The sequence below is a fragment of the Amphiprion ocellaris genome, chromosome 1, assembly GCF_022539595.1.
Source record: "Amphiprion ocellaris isolate individual 3 ecotype Okinawa chromosome 1, ASM2253959v1, whole genome shotgun sequence".
Taxonomy (NCBI): domain Eukaryota; kingdom Metazoa; phylum Chordata; class Actinopteri; family Pomacentridae; genus Amphiprion; species Amphiprion ocellaris.
The window spans coordinates 36,631,361-36,651,482 of NC_072766.1; the positions used below are offsets into that span (position 1 = coordinate 36,631,361).

Below are 20,122 nucleotides of genomic sequence, written 5' to 3' on the forward strand. Positions count from 1 at the left end.
AATAAACATCAAGTGATTAAGTTAAAGCCATCACAAGAGAAAAAAACTGCAGACGAATATAGATATTCTGCAACTGATCGGTACAATATCGTCCTCTGGTGGCTGCTGAATTACATAGATTTACTATGGAATGATGTTTATTATTAATTAATTTGCTGATTGCTGTTTTCAGGGTTAACAAACTAGTCGTTTGATTGGTAAAAAGAAACAAACAAACAAAAAAAAAAGAAAGAACGAAAACTGTCCAAACCACAAAGCATTTAAAATCACATTAAAAACTATAAAAATATGTCCAAAGCAGCAAATCCTCATATTTAAGGAAGCTGGAACCATATAATAGGCATTTATGCATGAAAATGACACTTCAAAGTGCTGGCAATTAATTATCTGTCTGTTAACTTACAGATGAGTTCATACTTCTGTGTGTTGTTGGGTAATTCCAAAAACAAGAAAGATTGACCTTTCATATCCATTACAAGAGTTGTGTGCAAAAATTTCGATTTGTACAGCAAATTTATGAAATAAATTGTGATGGAGTAAAAATATAAAGTGGCATGGAGAGAGCATACTCAAATAAATTACCCCAAATTTGTACTGTATCTCTAGTATTTAAGGGAAATGAATGAATTAAAATTAAAATTAGTATTGTATTTCTAGTATTTAAGGAAAACTAATTAATTGCATTCCCGCATCGAAAACTTGATCTAATTCACCCACTTTCTGATCTTCTATCAAACCATTAATTGATAAATACTTCTGGATTAACATGGATCCAATACAGTGTATTCAAAAAGGATATGTGTGTGTGTGTGTGTGTGTGTGTGTGTGGGTGTGTGTGTGTGTGTGAGTGTGTGTGTATATATATATGTATATATACACACACACACACACACACACACACACACACACACACACACATATATATATATATAAACCCGTATCAGATATATAGTCAAATAGTCAAGTATACTTCTTTTACTGATATTCATGTTTTTGTATGTGCTTCAGTACCACTGAAAATGAGAGCTGTCTGTCAATGTGTACTCTAAGGTTTAGATCACATCGAAGAAAACTATCACTAACCACTTTCAGCATCCCTTCAATTTAACTACACTGCTAATATACATGGAAAGAAAAGACAAATTAAATGCCACACAAATGTATCAGAAATACAATTTATTTTGATGATTTAGAAATGTAATGTATTTTAATTTAAATAGTTTGTTCTGAGTGCCGTCAGAGCTCGACTCCTCGCTGTTTGAACAGCTCTTGAAGCTTTTCCTCCAAAACATAGTTTGTTCCTCTCAGGCCTCTCACCACCTTAGAGGCCCAAACAAAATACTCATAGACCCGCTCAGGTGTCCAACCTGAAAAACACACAGAGATGGAGAAAGTAGGGTGACTACATTTATTACTTACTGACTGAACTTCACACATATTAGAGGTATTACAGTTTTACTCAACTGCAGTTATCTGACATCTGTAGCTACTAGCTTCCTTACAAGGTACATTTCCATTATTTTTTAGCTGCTCAACACTTCATTAAGCAGTTGTGGTGATCGATCAGGTTATCACATCTATAATTCTAATCTAAAAGGGACCCCCTTTCCCAAATTAGCACTATTATTTTTGCTCTTTACTGTGTGTACTCTTACACTGTCATTTAAAGGACATGTGCAATAATTTCCATTTTTCTTACTGTCCACTACATTCACTGAATAAACAAAAAGCAGTGAGGTGATGTAACTAAAGCCTAACATATCTTGAAATAAGGCCCCGCAAGGGTAACCTTTGTTGAAAGCTCCAGTGCTGTGATGTTTCTGGAAATTATTTGGTCTTTTTCATATATTTTTCAGCTATTTTAAACAGTTACAGCTTAAATAGAGAAGAAATATTATGAGGCAGGCCTAAAACAGACAATAAAAATAATAACTAGAATGCTGTTACCATTATAATGTATAGTTTGAATTGATGATTAATGGTTAAGAACTTGAATTTCTGCCACTGAACACAGAACTGACAAAATGAGCAACACATAGTCAAGAGATGAGACAGGATAATTATAAATATCGAGTCAAATAATGATGCGGAGCTCAAGACATGCTATATAAAAAAGAGAAGAAGATAAGCAGAATCTGTTATGCCGACATCTGTATAACTAAACTAAATCCACACCCACAGCTGACTGAGTTACAGTTAGTAGCAGTGACAGAGCAGACAGGTGCTGACCGACAGGTGTGCAGCGGTTCAGGTCCCTCAGGTTGTACAGTTTATCAGCCAGTTTAACCAGTTTGGCCTGGTGACTGCAGTGGGGCGCGTGTTCCACCTGCAGACGCTTCCGCTCCTCTTTGGGTAAACTTTTATCGTCCGTCACCTCCTGAACAATTCGAGCCACGACGGGCCCAAATTTATCTTCGAGCTCTTCGTGAGTGGTGTCAGTGTCCTCGACTGTGTCATGAAGCAGAGCGGCCTGCAGGGAACAACAGCACACAAAGAGACGACACACAGGATCAGGAATAGAGGGAGAGACGCGCTTGACCTACTAACTAACTGATGACAGCCGATAACGTACCTGCAAGACCTCGATGTCTGTGATTCCGGCTTCGAGGCTGAGGATTGTGGCGACTCCTTAAAATACAGACAGAGCTGTGAGTGTCAGAGAGGAAAGTCAACAAGACGTCTCACTGAGGAGAGAGTTAAGGCGGATATGATACAATTTAAAAAAAAAAAAAAAAAAAAAACACTAAATGATCCTATTTCCTGAAGAAAAACATTGTTTGGCTTGTGTTACTGCATGCAACATATGTACACTTCAATGTTTTCTATTTATTTCTATTATTTTCTGTATTGTAAATTAATACTGAAGATTAACTTTCTTGTTTACAACATAATTCCACATGTCTTCTTTTATAGTTTTGATATCTTCAGAATTAATCTACAATGTAGAAAATAATTAAATGAAAACCATTGAATGAGAAGGTGTGTCCAGACTTTTGACTGGTAGTGTACATTCACAGACATGCGACAGTCAACCAACCACATATCAGTGCACATTTGTAAACATGTAGCCGGACACATTTGGTGTTGTGTGTTGTGTTGTGAAGGAAAGATGAATTAATACATTTTTATAAGTGCTTTCTGATTATTCTGCCAAAGAGGTAAATAACAGAATGCTCTGTTCAACTGCAATCATAATAATATTCCCCTACACTGATAAAATGACACATAAATATGTTCACATGCTACACAATAAGTTTATACCAACATCTGAACATTGGACTGTGACTGATGTGAAAACCTGAGGCTCACCCCTTCCATTGAGTACAATACTAGAAGGGGAAAGGTGAAGGCAGGACACAGCTTTTATAACTGACTCAGCTCCATTCACACTGACCTGCCCTTCATAAAAATTAACTGCATACTGTAGCTGAATAACGTCTTGCACAACTTAATATTGCATGACTCAAACGATATTGCAGCAATTGGAACATATTAATAACAAATACGAACATCACACAACTTGGGGACAACTTTTGGACAGCTGTCAACAGGTTCCTCTCCAGATTTTGGCCCCTGTGGTTCAAACTATCACCTCACTGTTAAACATGTTAATAAAAGAAGGCACTAATGAGTTTTTAAAATAATTTAAACGGATACGATATTTAATCTGGCAGAAGCATGTACTCAGATTGACTTTCTGCCTGTATTCACAGACTGCAGATATGAATATTGAGGAGCCTGGTATTATTTTATATTTCATCCTACGACCTTCATACTCTCTGATCAAAACCGACAAACCCAGATTTTAACTTCACTGGAAGGTTGTCAAACAGTTCCTGGATTCCGTATCTGATTAAGCGCTCCGATACAACAGATAAGGTACTGCACCCTGAGGACTGAAAAGCTTGGAAACTACTTAATAAAATTGTAAAATTAAATCTGAAACTACCAGTGAAGCTGAAGTAAAAGACCATCTGTTTTTCTCTCCACTCGATACATCACATTTAAGGAGGATCCAAGGAAGAACCTAAACACTGCTAAGCATTTTTCACAACAACCAACAAAAATCATGTGCATGAAATGTGACAGATTTCTGCTGCACTGACGCTTCAGCAGCAGCCTTCGGCTAATATTATGGAATTTAACTTTAATGTTTACAGTTTTCTGAAAGCTTTTTCAGTTGACATCATCTTGTAAATCTCACAATTCTTCAAAAGTAATCTTTGAAGTATTTCTGTGATAAAATAATGTTGATATCCACTTCAACACTCTGTTATACTGTCCTGCCTTTTTAACCTATATTCATTAGGTGTATTTTTATTTATTCATATCTATTGATTATTTTTTCCCACTGTACGGGGACATTCTGTTTTGTATGTAAAAGCACACGAATGACAATAAACAAATCTTGAATCTTGTGCCATCAGCAAACAAAAATGGGGAAAGAAAATGTACAAACCGATATCAAATTACTGGTATGTATAAGAAATAATTTAAGTGCTCTAACACATGTTGAATGGACGTTTTTATTTGAGAATTCATGAGTACATTTCAAACGCCTTACAATGTTTCCTTAAATTATAAACATAAAAACTATCAATATTTAAGTTTTCACAATCCAATAATCATAAATAATGTCTTCTAGGTAATAATTCTGAATAAAAATGTGTTTCTAAATGTATAAATATCAGATCCTGATACGGATCTCTTTGATTCTGAGAAGCTATGATTAATTTATCAAATTAAATGCCCACCATTGGTTTTTATTTATGTCCTTTCTTTATGAGGTTTAAAGCGTCACAGCTACTTTATAATAAAAGTTAAACATCAGGAGCTGTTTTAAAACCCTACATGGATTCACTCTGGTTTCTATTTTATTCACAGTTCTGTGAGACTTTCCACATTTACAATTCAAATTTGAAAACATCACCTCAGATTAAAACCCTCCTTCCTACCTATCGGATGGTTGATATACGGAGTTCCTTCTGGATCTTTCCGTCGCTGGTTCCGATGTTTCTCCGCCGCAAAATTCACCGTATCCAACAGTAAAGCCGCGTCTGCATTCATGGTGTAAACTCAGATGAAGCTCCGTGACGGAAAACAAGAGTTCGGACTCCAACGTCTGGGCGCTCCTCTGAAGGTGTAGTGGTCCGTCCCCTGTGGTGTCCGGAAGGAAACAGCTCATCATGGGATCTATTCCGCTTATGTAGCTACGGAAGAAGGTAGCGGCTAATACCAACTAAACGCCCCCTTTTACTCATATTTTAACAGACATTTATCGAAGATGTTCTGTTATTTAGTTAATTATATTAGTAGGAATCATTCTGTATCGGTGTCAACTTTTTAAAATAAGTATTGTACGTTGCTGTGCTGTGACAGATGTGTTTTTAGCCTACGAGCTAACCTAGCATAAAGATGAATCCTCTCCTGTGTGTTTTCTGTTGGTTGTAGCTTCTCTGTCATTGCATTTCCTGAATAGCAACTGTGTGTGAATTCCGTTTTGTATGCAAACAGTGGATGAGTGACTGTCCCTGTCGTGGTCCAGGATGGCTAACAGCGCCAGGAGAGATTCCCCGGAGCTCCCTGACTTCTCTCTGCTAAAGAGGCTGGCCAGAGATCAGCTCATCTACCTGCTGGAACAGGTAGGAACAAATCCCAGTACTGTAACTCTGATTGGTTTGTGTTGGCTGGCTGCCACCTGACTTCTCCTGCACACATGCTACTAAATGGTAGATAGATATTTTATTAAGGACACACCTATGTCACAGCAGCTGCAGTAACATTCAAGAACCAACATCTGACACTGAATATTAAACATTTCTGGCACAAAACTATTCACAGAAATACTAAAACATATTTGTGTTCTTTGCAAGGTAATAAAACAGCATGCATGGTTTAAAGTCTGCAGTATAGAGAATATGCAGTGCGCACAGGTGTAGAAAACTGTGAAATAATGTGCATATCTAGTATCTCAACATAGTATAATATGACTGCACATTCTTAATTATTTGACTAAATAATAGTCAGTTATGACCAAAATCAACTGGATATTTTTACACCAGGGCTGCAGCCAACAATTATCTTCATTGTATTATTTTCTCGATTAATCAATGAGTCGTTTTGTCTGTAAAACATCAGAAAACGGTGAAAAATTTCCAACAAAACCAGAAAATATTCACATTTAAGAAGTTGTGATCAGAGAATGTAGACATTATTCTACATTTCTAAATTTTTTCAGAAGTCAGTATCTGTTATTGATTAGTTTGATAATTGGCAATTCATGGATTAACTGGTTTTAAAATTGCAACTTTAGATGAAATTAGTGATATAAAAAAATGAAGTAAAAACTAATTTTTATTTTTAAAAAAATTAAGGTTAGTTTGGTGATATTATTGTTTTTCTTACAAAAGTTATGAAAATACTAAAATATAAATTACCAGTTATTGTCCTGACTGATATTTTGCATTTATTCAGATGACTGTTTAATTAAATAACATTTTTAATTAAATTGAAGGATTTTGTTATTATAATAACTAATAATACAAAAATATTTTAGGTGATTATCTTTTAATTAAACAGATACAGATTCTAATAAAGAAAGGCAATTCACCAAAGTTTTGTGTTTGTGTTTACATTTTATAAATTTTGAAAACCAAGATTTAAATGTTTACTGCCAATATACTTTGGCTCCAAGCATCAGTTATCAATCTCCTTTTGTTACTAATAATTGGTTTAGATGACAACCCTGAGACAACTGTATTGGTAGAACTCTATTTGCGAAGCATTAGTCCCACATATACCATCATGCTGCATTAAACACACACTAGACCACCAAATGTATATTAGTCTGCAGCTGAAAATCTTCCCCAACAGTAGCACCATTTTCCACTTTGCTGAAGGTGTATTTACAAAAAAAAAATGTCAGTGCCCAGCTGTTACTGAAAATTGCTTAACCTTTTATAAAATGTAACCAAAGAGTCCTGTTTGTGTTGTGAACAACAAAAAGCATATTGTGTGTGTTTGCTGCTGGATAGATTGCCCCAAATCGTCACTCTCCCATTTCCTTCTCTTGTTACACAGCTTCCAGGGAAGAAAGACCTGTTCATCGAGGCGGACCTGATGAGCCCACTGGATCGTATTGCTAATGTGTCCACACTAAAGGTGAACTGCATAAGCTTTTATTCTGCTGACTCATCTGATAAAGACTGTCCTGAGAGAAAATGCAGTTCCAATATCTTTTTCAAACTTTTCTTTCTTTCTTTTTTGGCAGCAACATGAAGTCGATAAACTCTACAAAGTGGAATACAAACCTGTTGTCAGTACTTCAGATCAGTGAGTTCTGCATCTTTATACTAATACAGGTGTTTACTCACACACCTGATGTGACAGCCTGACTGTGGTGCATCTCCTCCTTTTGCAGACTCTGTTTTCTAATCCGGCCAAGAATACAAACTGTGAAGTGGATATGTGGTAAGTAGAGAAGTAGAGATGTTGTGTTTTATTCTTAGCTTTACACTATCTTTAATAATTTTCAAAGAAATTATGTGATGATATCGGATGATCTGATCAAACATCCTTGGGATTCACTGGATCCATCAGTATACAAAAATAATCAGAAAAAACTTTATTTATCCCTGAGGGGCAATTAGGTGGGCAAAGAGCGGTACATTAAAAAAGAACAGGGGGAAGAAAAAACACAAAAATGGTGGGTGGGCGAAAACAGCAGATTATGTGCAGTGGCAGGCCTGCAGCCAGTCACAGTATGAGTTGTTGCTGTGGAGGTAGTAAAGGCTGTAGTGTCCATATAAGTGTTGGAGATGTGAAACAGCAGATTATGTACAGCAATAAATTAAAAAGATATTAAAATAAAAAAAACGTAAAATATATTAGAAGCAGCAAGTAAAACACCAGATTGAATAGCAGAATGTACAGAATGGTAATATTGCACAGTGTAAAAGTAAAAGTAAGACTGCATCTGACAATGATATTGTAATACTGAATATTAATATTGAATAATTAAATTTCCCTCTGGATTAGTAAAGTATCTATCTATCTATCTATCTATTTATCTATCTATCTATCTATCTATCTATCTATCTATCTATCTATCTATCTATCTATCTATCTATCTATCTATCTATCTATCTATCTATCTATCTATCTATCTATCACACATGAGACAATATTGCACAAAGCTTAACGTTATTGTAAGCCCTTCGAGTTCAGGAGGAGAACAGCACTGGGGACAAAAGTTGCTCTCCTTCTCTGGGTCTTGAAGGAAAACAACCGCAAATACAGAAAATTACATGGCTGAAAAAGCAGTTTTGTATGCTGCAGGCAAAATGTAAAATTCAGCAACAGCTATTTAGAAACTTAGAAAATCAGCTTTCTTTGTTTTACTGCAGGCGTCATTGATTAATTTGTTTTTAAAAAATATATATATGTTAAACTACAAGGTAACTAGATGTTACTTTAACCCACAGTGAAGCCATAAAAAACACCAAAACTGAACATCTGGTTTTCAACAGTGGTGATGTCACCAGATGTAAATATATTCAGATGTACATATTTTTTTAAGAATAGCCTCACTGTCCTGATTAGATTTACTAGCGTTCAACAGCTTATAAATGTGCAATGTTGGATATTTTGATACCAACTAGAATCTTTCAAGATTGAGTCTTGGAAATTTTAAGTAAAGAAAACTAGCATTTAACGATTAGCAAAATTAGTATCTCATCAGAGTCATAATCTTGTGTATTTAATGCTTTGAAATGAGGAAGAATTACATTTAAATTCCTCATATTGTGAGTGTTTTGTAGCCAGACATGTATCAAAAAATGACCACAATATGCAACCTAAAATACATGTAGTTACTTCCTGTATTCCTCAAAAGCTGCACCTCAAACCTACTAAATAATAAGATATTTCATGCTTTGTTCCTTTTTGTTCCAGATGTGGCCAATGCCGACAAGGCAGCAGGAAAATTTAGAAGATACAAGATAATCTTTACCCCTCAGAAGGTATTTTCAGCTCTGCTTTTATGTGTTTGGATTTGTGTTGGATCAAGTTCCTGATATTTACCTGCTGACTCTTCTTTGTCTTGCAGTTCTACGCTTGTGAGGCCGTGCTGGAGGAGCAGGGGATGTTTGGCGGTGAGTGTCTTTGCTTTTTTTTTTGTTTTGTTTGTTTTTTTAGCAGCAAAAATCACGAAAAAGTGCAAGGAAATGCTAGATTATTAGTTTTTGTTTTTCCACAGATGTGACCACTGATGAATGGGCTTTCTACCTCCTTCCACTGGACGATGATATCATCAGTCTGGAGCTGCCAGAATTCTTCCGAGACAACTTTCTGGTAAATACAGAAGTATTTGTCAATTGAGAGATTGTTTTAATACTTGATTAACTGTTTAAAACAGATATATTCAGGATTTTTATCGTAATAATGCGCCTATTTGAAGGGATTCCTTTGGAGGGACAATTCTACACAAAATTATGAGTTGAATCTACAGCTTTTGGCTTCTTGTGTGGCTGTCTGGACCATAGCTTTACTATTCTGGTTCACTCTCACCACTTGTAAAAGGTCACTTACGTCCAGAGGAGGCAGCTGTTTTCAGAGAGCTCGAAAAATATACAATACTCTTCTGCTCAGCACCAAAGAACAGACAGTTAAGAAATTGACAGTTGACCATAGTGGAGCGCTCAGAGCTGAAAAGCCAGATATTTCCCTTGGGAGTTGGTAGAGACCAAAAACAGAGCTTGAAAAGACTAAACATTGGACACAAACATGCTGCTGCTGCTGCAAATTTTGTTGTATAAATACATGCAATGACAGTAAAGCTATTCTATTCTAGACATGTAAATAAACCTGCAAATGAGTTCATCACTGCAGCTTTAAAGTTCACAACTTAATTTTACTTTTCCTCAGTGACCACAGAAGTCTAGTTGAGCTACAAGTAACTAAATCTTACACATTAAACTTGTGTCTTTACAGGCAGGAGACCAGCGCTGGATGAGGACCGCTGGCAGCGCTCTGCACCTCCTCCACTCTCTTTATGGTCCATTTTCAAAGGTCTACGGGATCGGACGATATTCTAAGGTGCAGTATGAGGGACATTCCAGAATTAGAAGACATTTGGGTTTCAGAATTTTTGAAAAATAAACCTCTTTTACAATTTTCTGCTACATATTCAGTAATAATGGGTAATAAACTATCTAAGGCTAACCCTACTCTAATCACATAACAGGGTTGCTAATCCATGCTAATGTTAGCTTTTTCTCAGGAGTAGAAACTAGATATTTATCTAGCTGTTACTGTGGACCAAGAGGACAAACTGACTGATGGAAAACAGTAAAAAGAATTAGTTTCACCCTGATAATATGAAGTAGAGTGAGACATTCAATGAAGGCTGACAACGTTATGAAAATATGAAAATAGAAGAGAGGACATAGCTTTGCTCTACCTATTCTTTTGGAAAACTGATGATGTTAATTCCAGCGTTTCATGTGATTCACAGTTTTCTTCTTCTTCTACCAGCTGAAAAGGTTATGATAATAAGGTTGTTTTGGGACACACGTTCCATGCATAATAATTATTATTTAGAATATTATGTTGATTAAAAAAAAATTCCCACAATTACAAGAGACATCAATGAAAAAAATAGTACCGAAAAAGGAGGTTAAAATTTCATTTTAATTGTTTTATTTGAGATTCAATTTAGTCATCTGGGGGGTGGGACAATAGAAAAATGGTATTTTAGGGGGAACTTTAATCTTACTCGATATTTTAAAAACATTTTCAAACATTCTTTTCTCCTAGTTTATTTACATTTAGTCTCAGGACAAGTACAGTCACACAACAACTGCATATTTTAGTATTTTTTACATGCATTATTTGAAATTTGATGGCTGGGATGTAAAATGTCCTCCAATTCTGGAATGACCCATGATACCAAAGATTGGTCATTTAGTTTAACTTTCCGGTCCACTGTGGTATGTTTTGGCTGCTGTTTTTGAGTTGTGTGTCTGACACCAGATGGCGTACGAGTCGTGGAGGGAGCAGGTGGAACAAGGAGAACAAAGAGCTCGTCAAGCAGAAATAGGGAACGTTTTTCTCATCGACCGAGGTGAGCAGCCTGTGAAGCATCCTTCTCTCAGCGGATCACATGCTGTGTTGTGCTTTCCTACCATGCTAACTTCGTCGTTTTCTTTGCAGATGTGGACTTTGTCACTCCTCTGTGCTCACAAGTTGTCTATGAAGGGCTCGTGGATGATATATTTAGAATCAAATGTGGTGGGTATCAGTTCACCGTGTTTAGAATGAAAATCTGTCCACACTAATCCAGCAGAAAAGCATTTATAAACACTACTGTTCAAAAGTTTGGAGCCACTTAGAAATGTCCTTATTTTTGAAAGAAAAGCATTTTTTTCAATGAAGATAACAGTAAATTCATCAGAAATCCAGTGTAGACATTATTAATGTGGTAAATGACTATTCTAGCTGGAAACAGCTGATTTTTAATGGAATATCTCCATAGAGGTACAGAGGAACATTTCCAGCAACCATCACTCCTGTGTTCTAATGCTACATTGTGTTAGCTAATGGTGTTGAAAGGCTCATTGATGATTAGAAAACCCTTGTGCAGTTATGTTAGCACATGGATAAAAGTGTGAGTTTTCATGGAAAATGTAAAATTGTCTGGGTGACCCCAAACTTTTGAACGGTACTGTATGAAAAAGGCCAGTTTGCTTTGATGAGTGAAAATACAAACATTAAGTCCACATGCACAAAGATGTGTTTTTGTACTTTCCATTTAAAAACGCCCCCAAATTCAGTGCATAGCAGCTCTACAACTGTGAGGCCATAATTAACAACTTTTAGCTCTATGGATCAGAGACACATGGAAGAATTTAGAAAAGCTTGTCCATCACGAAGTCACAGCGAGATCTGAAAAACTCCAACAAAACCTGAAGTTATTCCTTTCCCCGAATAAAAGCTGTAAATTAGAGAGTAAATACCAGCGTTGTAGTAATGAGCCTCTGACACAGAAGGCAGTAAACCTGCTCTAGAAATTCTTACATGCAAGTTTATCAAATTTACTGCAGCAGAAATGACGTACAACAATGCTGCATCTGTTTTAATCGTAGCAATGTTCTAAAGTGTGTGTCCTAAAGAGATACAGCCTGGTCCTGGACCACATTCCTCCATAGTAGAGAAGGTTAAAGAGCCCATATTTTGCTTTCTGGGTTTTTTCCTTTTCTTTATTGTGTTCTGTAGCCTAGCTTTTTCTGCATGTGAAAAGTCTACAAACCCAAAGTCCATGTCCATGCCAAAGGGATAAAACGCTGCTCCTTATCTGCCAGAAATGCCTCGTTTGTAGTCCAGACTTTTCTCCATTAACTGTCTACATCACCATGTAACACATTTATAGCACCTCTAATTTTATAGATTCTCAGATGCTGTGTGTTGTTTATATTTTGTCCATGTTGCTCTATTGGAAAACCTGTGTGTTTTTTGGTATTTTGTTGGATGAAGTGAGATATTTAAAGATGTTATTTTGGGACCTTGATAGCATTAATTTCATGATTTAAAGCATAAATGATTAAAAACAGGAATCGGTAACAGAAGACTGCGTTATTTTCCATCAAGCTCACTGTGGTTGCAGATTGTTTCATGTCTCATGACAGCTTCTGTTCTGCAGGATGTGTGGAGTTTAGTCCTGACGTTACCGCCTCGGATAAAAGTGTGAAAGTCATGCTGAACTCTCAGGATAAGGTAGAGCTGCTGGAACCGTCTGCTGCAGATGTTTCACTTCCAGAATTTTACGTTAGATGTATGGTAACTGTTGCGTGTCTCGTAGGTTTTCAATGAAATCAGAAATGAACATTTCTCCAATGTCTTCGGCTTCCTCAGTCAGAAAGCCAGGAATCTCCAGACTGCTTATGATGTGAGTAAATGTTTCTGTTAGCGCTCATCAGGTCGTCAGGTAACAGACGTAGCTCACACTTTATTCTTTCCTATTTGAATCCTGCAGAAGCGTCGAGGGATGGACATAAAGCAGATGAAGACGTTCGTATCAGAGGAGCTCAAAGGGTTGAAGCAGGAACATCGGCTGCTCAGCCTACGTGAGCTTTTCTGCAGTTTATCAGAATGATTTTTGCATATTTCAGGTGTATTTGTGAGTAATTACAGGTCATTCTCTTTCAGACATCGGTGCGAGTGAATCGATTATGAAGAAGAAAACAAAGCAGGACTTTCAGGAGCTTTTGAAGACAGAACACTGTAAGAATACATTCAGGTTTTAGTTAAATATCCCTCTTAACTCAGGGTATTATCTGGGTTTTTTCTGGCTCAGAAGGGATTATGCTTGATAGTAATCATAACTGAAAGAAATCCATGCAGTTTCCTGTAATTTCAACATTTGATAAACCAAAATAATGTAGTTTAGTTTTACCAAAATGGATTAAAACTGACAGAAAGCAGCAAAAATCAGCTTATCTTTACTGTGAAGAAGCTTAAATCACAAAAAAATCATCATTTCTGTCTTTAAAAATGACTTCAGAAATGAATCAATTAGGAAAACAGCAGATGATTGGTTTTGTGCTGATCAATTAAGCAACTCAATGATTAGTTTTAAAAGCACAATCAGATTATTTGTTTTATGGAAACAGCACCCCAAAATATTATGTGATTAAAAGATAAAACTGGATTCGCTAAATGTTGGATTTCTTTGCTTGTTAAATAGATTAAATGAATCAATTATTAAAATTATACATAGATTTTGAAAAATTTTGTCAGCTGACCAAAGTGGATTTTTGATACAGGAGATTAAATTGACATTTTTTGTTTGTGGCATATTGGTGGTAACAAGTTCAAAATCAGAGCTTTTTGAAGGGAAGCAGGTTATCATATATAATAAAATTTATAACTGCTACGTACATGGAATAAATACTAGCTTTTGTGGCATTAATGCAGGTTTTTACACAGATTTAGAGCTCTTTCTACACATTGTTAGAATTTATCGTTCTATTTCTGCCTGATATGTGATATATAAAGCTAAACTAAAACCAAACTATGTGATTTATGCTTGCAGTTAAGTTGTGTTTAGATTATTGTTGATGCTGATCTTGTTTCTTTTGTCTTTTGTTCCAGCTTTACTTGAAGGATTTGAAATCCGTGAATGCATTTCATACATAGAAGAGCACATCAGCAGACAGGTGAGTTAAACAGAGTCAAGTCCAAAAACAAATTCATCCACTACCGTTCAAAAGTTTGGGGTCACCCAGGAAATTTCATGTTTTCCATGAAAACTCACACTTTTATTCATGTGCTAACATAATTGCACAAGTGTTTTCTAATCATCAATGAGCCTTTCAACACCATTAGCTAACACAATGTAGCATTAGAACACAGGAGTGATGGTTGCTGGAAATGTTCCTCTGTACCTCTATGGAGATATTCCATTAAAAATCAGCTGTTTCCAGCTAGAATAGTCATTTAGCACATCAACAATGTCTACACTGGATTTCTGATTCACTTAATGTTATCTTCATTGAAAGAAATGGTTTTCTTTCAAAAACAAGGACATTTCTAAGTGACTCCAAACTTTTGTATGGTAGTGTACATAGAGGAGCACATCAACAGACAGGTGAGTCACACAGCATCAAGTCAAGTCCAAAAACAACAACATGTTTCAAAAATTCTGATTTCTATCCTGATTATTCTTTTCTGTTTTCCAGGTTTCCATGATTGAAAGTTTGAGGCTGCTTTGTCTTCTGTCCATCACAGAAAACGGTGAGTTGTCTTTCGTCACTTCAAAGTAAATCTAATTATTCTCTCGCTGTATTAACAACCTTGTGTTGGTATTTTCTCACAGGACTCCTGCCAAAAGATTTCCGCTCCCTAAAAGCACAGTATCTTCAGGTGAGCAGAGAAATGTTTTTTTTTCTAGTTTTCCACTTTCTGTGGTTTCAAACAAATAGTTATGAAATCTATAAATAGACGGGCATTCGACTTTTTAATATCAGTTATTCTTATATGTGTTTTGGCAGAATAAAAAATACTATTATAAGTTCCTTTTTACTTTATGTTTCTTTTACAATTGAGTTTTCTGTTTTTGTTTTGTGAACTGTGCACATTTGTTTTTTATATTCGTTACCTGCAGATGATGCCAGTATTCTTAGTGAAAGTAGAGAATAAAAGCAGAGTGGTTTGTGCAGTTATGCCTTGCATTTCTTTAGTACATTTTCAGAATGTTGACATACACAAGCAATTAGTTTCTGGTCTTTGGCGACTCTCGGGCTGCACAGACAATATGCGGTAATTAAATATATACATATTAATTGCTAATACAGAACATACAGGCAGCATATAGATTCAAAAGGATGAGTATAGACATCAAGTGCTATAGAATAGAATTCCTTTATTGTCATTGCAGCGTTTACGACAAATTTAAGCAGCATTCCTGTCAGTGCATTCAAAACATCAGACATTTTTTTTAAAGTTCAGTACGAAATGTGGAAATCTAAAATTTTAAAGTCTCGTAGAAAATTGTATGTACAAGTGTCTGTGTTGTGACTTTTTGTTGTTGTTATTTTGTTGTCTTCCTTTATTAACATTTGTCTTTTTGCTGTTGTGTTTTCTTGTGGTTTATGATTTCCTATTTGACTATACAGCACTTCGGATCAGCTCTTGTCATTTTTAAATGCGCTTCATAAATAAATTTGACTTGATTTTGGTCCTTTAAGATCCCTGTTGACAGAGAGAACAACATAGAATTCTATTAATATGTATGACCCTTAAACATGCTGTAATTCTGATAAAGATCCACTGGTCTAATGTGTAACGTTTTCTCTGCCTGGCCTCAGAGCTATGGAGTGGATCATCTGCTCACATTTTCCAACCTGAGGCAGTTGGGGCTGCTGGTTGAGCAACAACCAGGAGAGACACTCACTGTTATGGAGAGCAGAGTGGGCAAACTGGTCAATGACAAGACTGCGGGTAAAATAGGCTTTACTTTTAATCGCTATTGCCTCTGTATCTCTTCATCTGTAAGAGCCAAATTAATGATTTTGTGTACGTTGAAACTTTTCCAATTTTGCTTTTTCCTGTCCTGATTAAAGTTTTTTTGTTTTTTTTGAAGGAAAACTGACGGACGCCTTTTCATCTCTGGCAAAGAAGAGCAATTTCAGAGCTTTAAGCCGAAAGCTCAACCTGGTAAATGATCATTATCTTAACCCTCCTGTTATTTTGCGGGTCAAATTGACCCATTTTAAAGTGGAAAAAAAAAAGTTGTTAAAAGTATTTTATCGGAATGGATCTTCTTCTGCTTGGCTTAATATGTGTAATCAACCTATAAAATGAAAATGGTTCATTTCACATATTTGGAAACCCACCCTGAACAGAAGAGCTGTCTTGTGTTAATTTATCAACCCCATAAAAAGGAAAAATGGAAAATAATTTCTTTTAAAAATCATTGTCTTGTGGAACTATTGTATTTTACATTTAGGTCTTTCCAGTGTACCTTTAACAAAACTTTTAACATGCATTTTTTTTAATGAAAAAAAGAGTCAGTTATCCTCATTGAAGCATGATCTGTGAGAGGTAATGTAGACCGTTGTACTAAATATTGCTAGAAATGGTTTTAATAGAGTTAACAGTGAGATGGAAACAATGTTTATTGGGACTTCTTGGTTTCTGACATTTTTGGATAGTTAAACATGCCCCGGGTTAAATTGCTATCATTGCTGTTTCCGAGAAACGAACCTAACAGGAGGGTTAACTGTTCATCTCCAAAATTATGTAAAAGAAAGCTGCAGAAGTAAAACTTGTCTGTATGTCATTTAGCCTTTTATCATATTTTGTGTAAAGGTGCCAAAGTCAGATGAAGAATATGACCTGCGAGTCCCTCGAGACATGGCTTACATCTTCAGTGGTGCCTACGTCCCTCTGAGCTGCAAACTCATCGAGCAGGTGAGTAAATCAGCTGGACTTATGTGACTGTTAGTACAACAATAAGACTTTTTACATGGTGTTCCTGGTGTTTTGGATTAACAAGAAATTGATCAAGCAGCTGCTGCTGATCCAGAACGCTGCTGCCAGAGTCCTAACTAACACCAGGAAACTGGATCATATTACATTGGTCCTCAAATCACTACACTGGCTTCCTGTTCATCAAAGAGTTCAAAATCTGACTCCTGGTCTACAAAGTACTGAATGATCTTGGACCAAAATACATCCTGGACTTAATAGCATATGAAGCATCCAGAGCCCTGAAGTCATCAGGGACAAGTTTACTGTGAGTTCCCAGAACCAGAACTAAGACTAGTGAAGCAGCATTTAGCTATTATGCTCCTCACCTGTGGAACAAACTTCCTGAACACCTGAGGTCTGCTCAAACTGTCAGCTCTTTTAAATCACACCTGAAAACGATACTGTTTACTGCAGCTTTCTCTTAGATGCTCAATCTGTTTTCTTGTCTTTTAATGCACTTTTATGATCCTAATGTCTACTTTTGTGTTTTATTTCTATGATTTTAATGTATGTCTACCTTTAAATCATTTTTCTGAATGCATTTCCTTGCCATTGTAAAGCACCTTGAATTGCCTTGTGTATGAATTGTGCTTTACAAATGAACTGACCTTTTGTGCAGGTATTGGAGCGAGATGGCTGGACGGGGCTTGAAGAGGTCACCAGGCTGCTTAATGGGAATGAATTTGCCGTTACAGGTCAGATCACTTCAATGTCTGATGCATACTTTCAGGAAGTTGAGATTGCTGTTAAAGCAGAAAAAGTTTTTTTCTTGTCTCATCAGGCAGCAATGGAGCAAAGAATGACGCTCAGCGGATCATCCTGGTCATGTTCCTCGGCGGATGCACCTTCTCTGAGATCTCTGCTCTTCGCTTCCTCGGCAGAGAGAAAGGTAAGCACGGTCCGAATGGTTGTTCGGTTTCACACTGATAAAGTAGGTGACTGGTCTAATTGGGCGTCTGGCGTAGCACCTTGGACCGGCAGCCTGGCTTCTTGAATGGATCGTGTACTACCTGAGTATGTTGGAGCCGGTACTTGGGTACCTGGGGTCACTGGAGCCAGTATTTGGGTACCTGGTGTTGGTAGGGGACCTTGGACTTCTGTGGGACCTTGTGCACCTTGGGTGCTGGGGAATCTTGAGTTTCATGGTTGCTGTGGTACCTTTAGGACCTTGGGTTGCTTTGGTACCTTTAGGACCTTGGGTTGCTGGGGGACCTTTTTGGACCTTTAGGACCTTGGGTTGCTTTGGTACCTTTAGGACCTTGGGTTGCTGGGGGACCTTTTTGGACCTTTAGGACCTTGGGTTGCTTTGGTACCTTTAGGACCTTGGGTTGCTGGGGGACCTTTTTGGACCTTTAGGACCTTGGGTTGCTTTGGTACCTTTAGGACCTTGGGTTGCTGGGGGACCTTGGGCACCTCGGGATAGTCAGCATAAATATGATGACTCAAAGAGAGTGGAGGACTTTCAAGGCCACTTTATGTTAGTGTTGCTGTGGTTTAGTTTCAGTTTTTTGACAGTACGAGCTGTGAGGTGCGTGTTTGCACATGCACCGCAAACTTTTCCATCACACCTTGTGCATGATTAATATTCATACTTGCACCATTTTCTAGTTATTAAGTACATTTTAATCTAGAAAACAATCCCTGAAAAAAACACGTCACACTGCGTTCATCTTGTTTCACTTTGTGTATGCTTACTCACATTAGTTCATTTAAAGCTATATACTATTTACTATAAACTGTATTTATTTTGTCAGAAATTTTCACTATTTCTTTATTTTATGGGTCACTGTGTCTCTTAAAATGTTCGAAGAAGTATCCTGGAAAAGTGCAGTATTTTTCTTGAGAGAAAAGCTATACTCCAACCCAAGTAAATATTTATTCAGTAATTGTTAAAAACTTTATTGTCCATATATGGTGAACTTTATGCTTTCTTGCTAGCAGATTTTACGGTTTACAACCGCACTACAAATTCACTACAGTTGAATAAATGTATCCATAACACTGTTTCTATTTTTCCTATAATTACTGTAAAGTAGTTCCTCTATTGAAACTACTTCGAAATTACACATTATACAATTACTTCAAAATTACAGACACCCCACAGTAAGCCTTAGAATTTTCCTCACATTGTTGCATGCACATTATTGACAAATCTGCTGAGTCAAATGACCTGAAATCAGGAGGTAAAATATTGTAACATGCATTTCTGTTCTCTTCTTCCAGGTTATAAATTCATTGTGGTAACAACTGCCATAACAAACAGCTCAAGACTGATAGAGTCTTTGCTGGACAACCATGTATGAAGCCTGTCAGCACATTGTCATGGACAGAAACCGGATGCATTCCTGCCGCCTCTCGTCATTCATTCCCTGCAGCACCAGATACAGAAATGTTCGCTTTTGGTCTGTTTGTGCCACAAAAGAACTGTAAAGATGTATAATGTGAATAAATGTTTTTTTTTTTTAAACATGTTTTCTTTCATGTTGATACTGTGCAAATTTTGCAGAACTTAAGTATTTCCATTTTTTGCTATTTTCTTCTTCAACTCTGCCACTTTTCTTAGGAAAATATTGCACTTTGAGCTCAACTACATTTGTCTAACAGGTTTTTAAAGATGCAGATAGACAGATTAGATAATACAAGCTGCTAAAAAAAGAAGTACAACTTGATATTTAGGACTAAACGTTTGGGCTTCTTGCTACTTTTCCCTCTAAGGTTGTAACATCTTAATTTTGGACATTTTCTAATGATTCAAAATGTCAGAAAAAAAAATAAATATTAGAGAAAAATTCCAAAAAGTGGAAACAGGTTAATGCATTAACGTTTTTCTTATTTCCTCTTCTATTAACCTTATGTCTCATGTCATTTAAAATAATGTATCAGAGGGATCAAACCAGGACTTTTACTTAAATAATTTAACTGCATTTTGCTGCTATGTATTTTTCCCGAAGTGTGTGTTTGAATGCAGGATTTTTACTCCTAATGAAGTGATTTTGCGTTGATGCATTGATACTTCTAGTAAAGTAGTAAAGTACGTGGTTACTTCTTCCACCTCTGGTTATTTATAATTACTTTCGGTGGTTTGGTCTGCGGT

General features: G+C 36.5%; 2 protein-coding genes across 3 annotated transcripts; one reads left to right on the forward strand and one right to left on the reverse strand.

Annotated features, from left to right (window-relative positions):
* Positions 1-1,161: 1,161 nt before the first annotated feature.
* Positions 1,162-5,097, reverse strand: hddc3 (HD domain containing 3). Its single transcript, XM_023287045.3, has 4 exons — positions 4,956-5,097; positions 2,573-2,628; positions 2,230-2,470; positions 1,162-1,367 (listed from the first exon to the last, which is right to left on the reverse strand). The coding sequence occupies exons 1-4, from the start codon at positions 5,065-5,067 to the stop codon at positions 1,237-1,239; spliced, it is 540 nt and encodes a 179-aa protein (XP_023142813.1). The 5' UTR covers positions 5,068-5,097; the 3' UTR covers positions 1,162-1,236.
* vps33b (VPS33B late endosome and lysosome associated) lies at positions 5,086-20,079 on the forward strand. 2 transcript variants are annotated; one of them, XM_023287043.3, is made up of 24 exons: positions 5,086-5,222; positions 5,515-5,642; positions 7,081-7,161; positions 7,271-7,332; positions 7,421-7,470; positions 8,953-9,020; positions 9,107-9,152; positions 9,257-9,351; positions 9,991-10,095; positions 11,032-11,122; positions 11,212-11,289; positions 12,698-12,771; positions 12,857-12,943; positions 13,031-13,121; positions 13,204-13,278; positions 14,149-14,213; positions 14,736-14,790; positions 14,873-14,919; positions 15,864-15,996; positions 16,139-16,212; positions 16,867-16,968; positions 17,648-17,723; positions 17,810-17,917; positions 19,252-20,079. In XM_023287043.3, the coding sequence occupies exons 2-24, from the start codon at positions 5,547-5,549 to the stop codon at positions 19,329-19,331; spliced, it is 1,839 nt and encodes a 612-aa protein (XP_023142811.1). In that variant the 5' UTR covers positions 5,086-5,222; positions 5,515-5,546; the 3' UTR covers positions 19,332-20,079. The 2 variants fall into 2 exon arrangements, with proteins under 2 accessions (XP_023142811.1, XP_035811654.1); XM_035955761.2 differs by having other exon boundaries at positions 5,095-5,222; positions 5,546-5,642.
* Positions 20,080-20,122: the final 43 nt, after the last annotated feature.